Here is an 11250-nt window from a genome sequence, read left to right as displayed (position 1 = left end):
CATAAGTGAACTAGTAAAAATATAATTGCGTGAATTTTAATGCGTCAGTTAATGTCACTCAGTTGAATGATATATATTCACCAATGTCCAATTACACTGTGTTACAGTAAAATATATGAATGCTGCTGCTGCTCATAATAACAATACGTAGAGCTGATGTGACTGATTTAGTACCAAAATGTTTTCATTAAAGTCCTACATTGGACCACATAATTCACAAACAGTTAAATTATGTTTGATTTAATTACCTGTAATTACATTTGCTGCACAGTTAAAGACTAATATCGCAATAACAATATTGCTACTTGTAGCTGATAACAGTAGTATAAAGAATTGAAAGACATGACAGCTGCAGTAGCCACATTTTAATGTACACATTTTTCAAGAACCTTATTCACAAATGTCTAAAAGCAAATAACTTAATAAACAAATGACGCGGATGGAAATTTAATATAAAATCATGTTTTAAATTCAAAGCCTCCCATTAAAAATATGGACATTTAGTTTACAGAACTTCTATGGAATTATTTCCTTGCCACAAGTTCCAGGAGGGTGGAGGTGATTTTGTCCAGGTTGTTGGAGTACCGAGGGCCCCGGTCCATCCTGGCTCCTCGTTGCATGTGGAGCGGAATCGCAGAAGAGTGGGAGTCTAAAAACCCATCGTCGGCAGGTGGGTAGTCACGAGGGCGCATGGGTTCCTGAAACCTTTCAGGATAACGTGTTGGGTTGTCTAGATGGGTATCAGGTGGCGACGGAGACATCCTGTGCCGCCCAAAAACCTCTGAAAGAAAAACAATAGGAAAAGAACTGGAATGAAAGGAAGTTGAAAATGCAGACATATTTTGACAGAAGGAACCGGAATACAAAGTTTATTGTTCATCAGTTATTACACATAAAAACATACATTGTCTGAGATGAGTGTGAACTAACCCAGTAATGCCTGGTATACAGCGTATGGAGAATATGACATTACCGTTAGGGCTGTCAAAGTTAACGCGATAATAATGTGTTAACGCAAATTGTTTTAACGCCACTAATTTCTTTAGCGCATTAACGCAACTTGAAATTTTTAGGTTGTAGCTGGCTCAGTTTTAAAACTAGAGTGAAAATGCTGGTATGAAGCTAGAAAACCTAAGGAATATTTTGGTACCAACCATGTCATACAAGCTTGTCATGAAGGAGGTTTAATAACGCTCCAAACTTACGCTAAAGTTTGGCGAGGAAAAACTAGCATTGACACGAGGTCTGGGGTCCCTTGACCTCTGACCTTGTGTTATGTGAATAAAAAAAGGTTCTATGGGTACCCACGAGTCTCCCCTTTACAGACATGCCAGCTTTATTATAATCACATGCAGTTTGGGGCAAGTCATAGTCAAGTCAGCACACTGACACACTGACAGCTGTTGTTGCCTATTTGGCTTGAGTTTGCCTTTTTTTATGCTAAATGCAGTACCTGTGAGGTGTTTCTGGACAATATTTGTCATTGTTCTGTGTTGAAATTGATCTCCAATAATAAATGTATACATACATTTGCATAAGGCAAGCATATTTGCCCACTCCCATGTTGATAAGAGTATTAAATACTTGACAGAACTCCCTTTAAGAAGCATTTTGAACAAATAAAAAATGTGGGATTAATTTGCAATTCATCACAGTTAAATATTTTAAATGATTGACAGCCCCAATTACCGTTATATACTATATATATTATACAATTTACCTTCATATCGGCTTCTGTTTGACTGTCTGGGTTCCCCGCGTACAGGATGGTGGTATTCTTGGAGCTGCTTGTCAGGTATATGCTCATGCTGCTGCCAGCCTCTTCCTCTGTTATTGTCTTTAAAGAAGAGGTCTTCTGGTCGCCTGTGGTCTGAATCTTCTCTGCGGGTTGTGTCATACTGGTGTCTCGGAGACAGCTCTAGGTCCGGGCTGAAGCTGTTGTTGTCTGTGTAGGCTGCTCGACCATGGTTATGTTCCTACAACAACAAAAACACGTTTATTTAATTCATTTCCAGTGCTTTGCAGAGAGGCAGAGAATTAAACTACACGTGTTCAGGTAGAAAGACTGACACCGTGCGGGGTGACACATACCACAGCTTTCTCCGATTTTTTGGTCTTGAATTCTTTCAGAAGGTTGCAAAGTTTGCTCTTCAGGAAGTCAGCCTCTTCTGCATTTTCTATTTCAACATTTTTCTAGTGAAAAGGAAAAAGGACATAGTTAAGATGCCCCCCCTTCAATGAATGGCTGCACAACAAACACATGACTGCTACGTGTGTTGCAAATACAAATTCACAATCTTACCAGCATATCAAAGACTCCCCTCGACTCAGAGCCTTCTCTTTGGTAGCCTTCAGTATGATGCAGACTCTAAAAAGAAGACACGTTTGACATCACTACAGCAGTTATACTACATAATTGAGTACATTTTCTAGATTAGTTAGAAATATGACACATTGGCAGGTTACTAGTTAATCAAAACAAACATCCTAATTGTACAATTAACTACCTGTGATTCTATGTAGCGGTCAGGATGTCTCAACGGTTCACTAACTGGTCTAGGACGACCGGCAAACTTCGGATGTGGAGGTCCATACTCGTCATCGAAGCTTAAAGCAGAAATGTCCAGAAAAATAATGTAAGATTCAGGTATCAGCCAGGCATTTTCAAGGAGAAAAAATCTCAAACAGATAAACGACCAGGTACATCATCACTCACATCCCCTTTGTTGTTTCCACCTCCGCTGCAGTGGCATCAGAGAAGCGACTCTTTCTTTTTCTTTTACCGTGTCCCCGATCATTAGCGGCCCCTGTCAGGAAACGCCTGAATGGCTCTGGGATATCAGACATGGCCCTGGTAGCTTCCACTCGTCTCTGGGAGGCAGGGGGTCCAGTTCTGCTCGGCCCAGGGTTGGCAACTGCCTCTTCTTGATGTGGTTCTCTTGTTTGATGACGATAATCTTTAATTATGTGAAACATCTGGCCATCACGTGACCGGTCATTCTCCATAGGTGTTGGAAAGCTCCTCCTATTGGCCACTGGATCACTCGATCCCTGCCTGCCTGCTCTATTAATAGTGTCATGTCTACCAGATTCCCTGTCCAGAGACCACCGCTGTTCATCGCCTTCTGGGAACACCGGCTGCGAGGGCGGGTACTCGGAATAACGAACTTGCCCACGCCTCCTAACTTCCGCAGTGTAAAACTCCTTCAGTGGATCTCTTTCTTCGTAGGGCCTTCTGTAAGAAGGAGCCTCCTCTGGGTAATACTCTCTATGCTGAGCCTCGCCATGGGGCATCTCCTCCCTTGGATCATACCTGGGATCACCACCTGGCCCCAGTACGGCTCTTCTTTGTGGCTCTTCAACATATTCCTCTTCATACTCATCATCACCATAATCAGGATCCATTAACTCTTGTCTGTACATATCACTCTCGCTGTAATCTGCCCTCTGCGGCTCCTCTTCCATGCAGTCTTGGCCGAGAGGGTCCTCCTGCTGGTACATCGGCCCGCCTCTGTTCAACATGTAAGGGACTTCTGGACGGAATAGGGGTGAAGGATACCTCCCTGGGTGAGAGTACTGATCCTGGTAGTCCTTGAGGTCTGGTGGGTGTGGCAGCACATCTCGTTGGGGCTGTGAGATGTTTCGGCCCATATTTTGCTTCTGCCTTGGGAGAACTAGGGAACGAGAGTAGACATATAAGTAAAAAATAAAAGTACATACAATATTGCTCATATGAGCTGTTTTTTAATCAGGTGAATTTGATGAATCACATTAGATTCTCTGAAAAGCATTAAATGCATGTCAACTAGTTTACTAAATGAAATATTTGTTTTCTGTAAATTCTGCAGAACGTCATGTTCAGTACATGTATAGTGTCAAAATACCTTTAAAAAAATTAAAAGGTATTCTTATAAAAAATGAGGTAAAAAAGACTATTGGCCAATCAAAATTCAAGTGTCGGTCAGGCTATAATCATTATTAAAAACCTTCTAACATCCATCCTTTAAAACTACCTAGAGCTGCAACGATAAATGATTAGTTGTCAAATTAATTGCGTAAAAAAAAAAGTAAAAATTCTCTGATTCCAGCTTCTTAAATGTGAATATTTTCTGATTTATTTACTCCTCTATGACAGTAAACTGAATATCTTTGAGTTGTGGACAAAACCAGACATTTGAAGACGTCATCTTTGGGCTTTGGGAAACACTGATCCACATTGTTCTGACATTTAATAGACCAAACAACTAATCAATCAAGAAAATAATCAACAGATTAATTGACAATGAAAATAATCGTTAGTTGCAGCCCTAAAACTGTCAGTGAAACTCTGACATTTCTATACATTCATCAACGCTCAGACAATCAAAGTGAGAACACAGAACAAAAACATAGGAAATATTGTATGTAACCCTGCCGACAGCTTATCCAACATCTATTACTACACAGTGTGAATGTACCTCTCGAGATGTTTAATTGGCCTTCTATCCCCCTTTTCGGAATTAGCTGAAACACAAAAAAAGTAGACACAAACAACATGTGTTAGTCTCAAAATGATTACGATTTTAAAAGTACATATTACTTAATAACATTCAACCACCTTGTTGATCTCTACACGTCCCACATTTGGAGTTCCCCGTCCATCCTGTCTCTCTATTATCTCTGCTCTGGCTCGTACGATCTTTCCTCCGTGGGTTATTATGGATTGTTTATTCCAGGTCACCAAGTCTGGCCGTTTCAGTTCCTGTATAAACACAACAGTAGAGGTATTCTCACTTTGTTTCGCCTTCTTAATTAAAAAGCAGAAGCAGACACTCAAAAAAGTAGTGGCGTAATCTGAAAATGTTGACAATGCTTTACCACATATTTCTGCCGGTGTTTACGTCCGATCACATGATGGACCATTTCCGGTAGGTTTGCATTGTGACGACACAGCGTACATGTGTATCTGGGGCCTGCTTGTGGTTCATTACCAGGCAGTTCGTCCAAATAGTTCAAACCTACAAAACAAAAGCAGAATAAAGTTAAATAGGGATCAAATTAACATGGAAAATTGTTTAAAAAATTGTTATTCACCAATTATGGGTTCCTCAAGCTTCATGTAATCCAGATATTGTAATATGTCCTCAAATGCCGGTATGTAGTGATGTCTGACAGCAAGCCCTGAGAAACCCAGACACTCGTAGTTAGCAAAAGAAAACCATTACAACAGAGAGGGATTTTAAAGATAATGTATTATATGTACAGTGAATGGTCTAACTTAAAGGAGCAGTGTGTAACAATTAGGGGGATCTATTGGCAGAAATGGAATATAATATCAAGTATGTTTTCTTTAGTGTATAATCACCTAAAAATAAGAATTGTTGTGTTTTCGTTACCTTAGAATGAGTCGTTTATATCTACATAGGGAGCGGGTCCTCTCGTCATGGAGCCAGCCGTCATGTTTCTACAGTAGACCAGAACGGACAAACCAAACACCGGCTGTAGAGAGGGCCATTCACCTTTTTGTGTCGGCCACCCAAGTGCTCCTACACGCTTGGCACACCGGAAAAGCTTCAGTTGGTTGCAATCTGCAACCTCACCGCTAGATGCCACCAGATCCTACACACTGCTCTATTAAGTGTAAAATGCATTTTGGGTATTATTTATCTTGCATAATTTGTGAGATGAACTCCCGTTACTGGTTAGATCACAGTACAGTACAGTACAAACACTAGTGCAATGTTCCATTACCTTTCATGTCATTTTATTTAGTTAAGATGTAGCTACTACTCAATGTATCATGTTGCGCATTTCTGACCATCTTTTGTGTTCACCTTTTTCCAAACCACCATAAATATATCATTTGACAGGCCAAGAGGAGTAAGGGAGGTAGCTGCAGTCAAAAGGGCTGTATTTTCCACTTCACATACTGATATCAGAAATCTGAATGCTGCAAATGAGTAACCATATACAGTATATGTTTGTTTATGTATGATCTCCAAAGTTTCACCTTTGAACACTTCAAATTCTGCTCTACTTACATCAGCAGGGAGGTCGTCTCTCTGAGACAAACATGGAGCTCAATCTTCTGTATCTCATGATTCTTTGGTGTTGCTGTGCGAATTTCTTCAGGTTCAGAAATGTCAACCAAGATGATTTTATGGTATATAAACACTTACTTTGCAAGAAAAAAAATGCCTGGGGAGGCATTACGGCCTTGGCCTCCTGTGACAAAAGCTTACCTACATTACCAACAGTAGAGGAAAAATAGTTTTTCCCACCATCCAAAAAAAAAAAATCCCCAAAAATAGTCGCAAAAAATGTATATTCACTTGAAGTATGAGCATGCCACAGCTCTTTGCTCAGTTAAAACAAACAGAAGGCCACATTTCTGTATTTGAGCGTACACCACTTTCTCCCACAGGTAAAAATTGGAACATGTTTCCACTGGTTGCACATTAGCAAATGTGCACAGGAGCCATTTGGAAACATTTCTGTGGCAGTTTCTTTTATACATGCAAGGAGCATGAGCATACTTTTTCTTTTCTGTTTTGAACCCACCTCCCAACAGAAAGTTGGATCAAACAATCGGCTTGTTTGATGTGCAGGGTTGCGTAACACGTTGCTGACATTTGGTGCGCTAATCGGCTTCTCTGCAAGCCTCTGTGACCTATAGTTACACCCTTCTGTGCGTTGGACCACAGAGATGTTGGCGAGTGTTGGTGCACTCATTGATGCGCCAACACCACAATGATTTATGTAGCCGCAAAATTTGGCTACAGTTCAGTTTTGAGGCAGCCGTGGTGGCCCTGTGCTGCCCAATTTCATGCAAGTGCCACACATTTGAATAATGGGTGAATAAGAGTGACATTTCTGTTGACTCAAAGGACACCAGCAGAGGGCACACTCTCAGCTAACAGGCAACAACAGGTCTCAGTTTCAATTGCAATTGAAATCTCCCTACAGATAAAGAAACAGGGATCTTTATATATTTTTGAGCATTCTCAGAAGCAGCCAGTTGTGCCCACGGAGTCCAAACTGACAAACCAGGCCACACAGCAGAAGGAGCTTCTCCCCAGCCCAGTTCAGAGCGTGCCGCCAAGCCGGCTCACCTGCTATTCAAGTCCCTGATGCCGTTGCATCTGAAGCTGGATCCAGTCCAGGTGGTTTTTCTATAATCGTTCTCCCACTGGTAAATGTGTGAGCCTGTCAGCCCAAATTGAGGTCATTTTGTACAAAAAAGTGACTGATTACTATTCACGATGTTTCTCATGCAAGTTAACGTTGCGCACAATTTCTATGCAGTAACGCTACAGAAGCCCAGTGTGCATTATGGGATTACAGTAGAAGACCCTGAACTCACTGATTTTGTGCAGCACATGAAATCATCTCACTGCTCAAGACACAGTGGAACGCCTGTCCTCCACCATTAACAACAGGCCACCCATGTGGAAATTTGATCTGACAATCCAATGTCTCCAGTTAGCTGCACTCTGACTAGCTTTGGCCGGTTTCAGTACCCAGAATGATGTGCCAGTTCTGGCACATGTTTTATTACGAGACTTGCATTAGTCTGGAAATCCCACGTGCTGGATTTATACAGCTGTCAAGCCATTTTGGCAAACTGGGACTTAACCTGACCCGTCAGATGGTTTGTTTCACAGAACTATCTGAGAAGCCGTCATTGGGAAGTGATGGGAAAAGGGCAGACACTTTCAAAAAACACTTGGCTGGTGATTGGATGGACCATCTTTCAATCAAATAAACAAGAGCGAAACTAACTCAAGCGAGAAAAAAAAATTGCCTTCAGCACCTTCAGAAGTTTTTGTATCCGACTATAGAGCGCTGGCACACATTTTGAATATAGTACGATACCGTCCAACTGATGACCAGTCCTTTGATTTGTTTTGAGTTCAGAACCATTCTTAGAGGATCACAGCCATTGATGAATCTAGACTAAATGCTGTCCATTAAAACCAGGCAACAGATCAGAATGACCTCGGTTACCTTAGTGTGTGGACTGAATTATCTGCCAGAACAGACAGTAAATATACTCAAGAAGAACAAAATGACAAGGCTGAAAGATGAAGTCTACTTACCCGAAGCAACAAGGGCATCCTCTTTCTGCCAGGAACGAAAGGAGAGCAATACAAATTAAGTCAATCAGTGCTGGGTAAACAGGACACTGGTTCACCACTACTACAAACAGAGAAAGGGTTATATCATGGAAAAATATTTTTGTAACACATAATGGTTGGCCAAAACCACAGCTCACTTGAGGTGCAGTAAAGGTACATATCCTCACCGTTTTTTAAACATAGCTGCATATACGTATAAAGCAGCCTTCCTGGGAGAAGGCTATGTTAACTGTTTAAGACCAAATTTAATGTGAAAATGGATATCTGTATGCAGAGAAGCAGTATCCAGTTTTCTTCAACACGACCAAAAGACATGGACCAAATGTTCAAGCATCTTTGCTTACGCGCGTGATAAGTGTATTGGGCGGTGAGCTCTACCAAAACGTGGCTGACCACACACCAGTACGGTGTTTGAACTTGAGGGTGGATTTTCACTCCTGTCCCATCCCACTCCGACAAACAAAAAAAACTCCTGTCCAGAGGATTCCTGAAAAAAATGCCAGCCTCGAACGCGTCCAGTGTAGACACTGACAAACGACTGAAGCTGCTGACAAGCTGATGTAGCTACACAGTGTGGACAATGTCTTCTTAACATCTGTAATGCTCAGTTGTCCAAGTATTGTCCATGTTTTTATTATTTGTCTTCCAGGCCTTCCAGTGTGAAAGTATTGAATCTGAGGTCAGTTATCAAACCGTCCCACCAACCTAAACATGAATCTTCGCCTTTGCCTGTGTTGTCGAGACCAGCACAAACGGGCCTGATGGTGAAGGGCAATCATTGCAGGCTCCCTGGTAGCCTCATGAGCTCTGAGATTGGCTGTGTGCATTCTGTTCCTGATCGTCTGATCAGAGATCTGTATGCCATAACGTCCTGCAAACCTTGCCTGCAAATCTCCAGAAGACAGCCTACGGTTCCTCAGTGCTGTAAGGGTGATGAACCGGTCTTCCTGGGACGCCCACTTTGCAGTCTGTCTTTTACATCACCGGTTTCACGGAACTTGGCCTTCAGTTTGGAGATGGTACCAGGGCTGACTCCAAATAATGCTGCAACTTGGTTTTGCCCCTGTGCAGCTTTTGGTTAAATCAAAACCACAGCAGAAGATTTATAGAAATCTTACAAGCGGCAAGTTTCCGGAAGAAGTTGGAAAACATATTTTTCTATACAAAAAAAAATTGCCAGAACATGTTGACCTCTGTGAGATAGAGGGTCAAGGACATCTTCCATGTGAACCACGAAGAGGACCTTCTGTGAAATACTGTTCCACAGAATAACCAAGATCACTTATCAAGCACACATCCTCACTCCAATATTCTTGTAAAAGTATCCAGGATTTATGGTTGACATGTACAAAACCACCAAGCACAATTCTAGTGGTGTGGTGTGAGAAAGATCCATGGCCATAAGCTGTGTTGTTGCCTTGAGTCTCAATACTTGGCCGACGGGGTCCAAGAAAGGTGCAGGTTGAACTATAAGTGATGACCTCAAGAAAACAAACTGCTGCTTTAGAATCGAAAGAAGACATTTTGTGATACAAAGCCGTTAAACTGCACGTTTTTCAAAAACAGGAGACCTGCTGTTCTTGCAAAAAAAAGTTGTGTCCATCACAATCGTGTGTGTTGGAAAAAAATGTTTTGCTGACGGCTTGGAAAGATAGTGAAATATCACTTTTGGATGCTCCTGAGAGTCTTATCTTGGACCTGTGGAAGACCTGTGACTGAATAAAAAGAGGTCATGGCAAAAAACACTAGTCACAGTTACTGATCATTAACCTATAAGTTTATCACTGGGTGTTTTGGCTACATTAGTATCAACAAAACTTTCACAGAGTGCATAACTTTTTGCAAATCTGCACCAGTAAATTGTTCCCGTGTACCTTTAAATGTCCTTGTGTAGTCAGGTGTATCTTGTACAAGGTATCACCCCTGATGGATTTTTCACAGACCTGGATTCAACGAGAAGACACAAACCCCAGCTATGTTAGGTCCTTATAGCCTAACTAAAGCAGGCATTGGTCTATCTTCATAGCTAAGATAAGATAAGATATTCCTTTATTAGTCCCGCAGTGGGGAAATTTGCAGTGTACAGCAGCAAAATTGCAAAAAACAAAATGCATCAGCCAACACAGTAAAGCATGAGGTGTGTACCAGAGTGTAAACACTCACTACACGTGACAGCCATAGTGCATCTCTTCCTGGCAGTCACCATTAAAGGCATATATATAATGTTAACGTTAACTAGCTTACCGTGCATTCAATAAATGAAGCCTCGTCTTCGTATGGTGTCTCGAGATTGTCCATAGTTTGATGTTTTATCCGTTAACGCTGCTTTCTAGACAAACTGGACATTACCTTAGCTTAGCTTAGCTTAGCATAACTGGCTACAACCAAGCTAACGGTAGCTAGCTACATTAATAGGAGTTAATAGTTATCAATTAGCGCAGTGTTAATCTTCTAACTAACTTATTGTCGTTTGTGTGGTTTATATTGCATATACTGTGTGGTCTTCAGCTGATTCTGCAATCGACGAAATTGATAAAAAGGGAGATGCTATTGTTGATAGCTACTTCCGGTGTGTTTGTGCATATTCCTCCGTAGGAAACATACTAGTAATGTGTCGTCACGAACGAGCCGGTTCATTGAGCCGGCTCTTTTAAGTGAACGATAAGAGCCGGCTCCCGTTCGAGAGCCATTTTTTTCTTTACTTAATTCAAGGCAGAATAATAGGACGATCCCCGCGCCAAGGGTACTCCATGCACTGACTGTGACTGAATGTTGTGTTAATGAATCAGGTGATGACAGACGAGGATCATAACATCAAGCAGGGAGGGGCAGGGGTGCGCGGTGCGCTGATGGTCTACAGGAACAGAGCAGGAGGGAGAGGAGGAGAGAAAGATAAAGAGGAGTGCGGTGCGCGAATACCAGACAAGATGAGTGACAATTGGAAACGAAGCAACATGTAAAATTATGGTGTTCTGGAAATTATAAGGTTTAGTATAATTAAATTGAATAATTTAATTTATATGTGCACATACTAATCATATGTCAAAACATTACTAAATTTGGCTGAATTATAAAAGGCAGAAATGGTAAAACGAAGAGCCGTTTGGGAGCCGAAAGAGCCGGCTCTTCTTGG

At 41.5% G+C, this 11250-nt stretch overlaps 1 protein-coding gene across 5 annotated transcripts; it reads right to left on the bottom strand.

The window, feature by feature from the left end:
* Positions 1-14: 14 nt before the first annotated feature.
* Positions 15-10730, bottom strand: LOC141754613 (uncharacterized). Of its 5 annotated transcripts, none has more exons than XM_074613809.1 (13): positions 10362-10700; positions 9992-10060; positions 8079-8103; positions 5074-5160; positions 4858-4997; positions 4598-4741; positions 4458-4503; positions 2717-3674; positions 2508-2607; positions 2303-2368; positions 2092-2193; positions 1721-1976; positions 15-781 (listed from the first exon to the last, which is right to left on the bottom strand). In XM_074613809.1, the coding sequence occupies exons 1-13, from the start codon at positions 10413-10415 to the stop codon at positions 525-527; spliced, it is 2304 nt and encodes a 767-aa protein (XP_074469910.1). In that variant the 5' UTR covers positions 10416-10700; the 3' UTR covers positions 15-524. The 5 variants fall into 5 exon arrangements, with proteins under 5 accessions (XP_074469910.1, XP_074469914.1, XP_074469915.1 ...); XM_074613813.1 differs by having other exon boundaries at positions 6021-8103; positions 10362-10639; XM_074613814.1 differs by lacking the exon at positions 8079-8103 and having other exon boundaries at positions 10362-10730.
* Between the last annotated feature and the right edge of the window lie 520 nt (positions 10731-11250).

The sequence above is a fragment of the Sebastes fasciatus genome, chromosome 17 (assembly GCF_043250625.1).
Source record: "Sebastes fasciatus isolate fSebFas1 chromosome 17, fSebFas1.pri, whole genome shotgun sequence".
Lineage (NCBI taxonomy): Eukaryota > Metazoa > Chordata > Actinopteri > Perciformes > Sebastidae > Sebastes > Sebastes fasciatus.
Note: the sequence above shows the minus strand (reverse complement) of the source record. Positions and strands in the feature narration are given on the sequence as shown.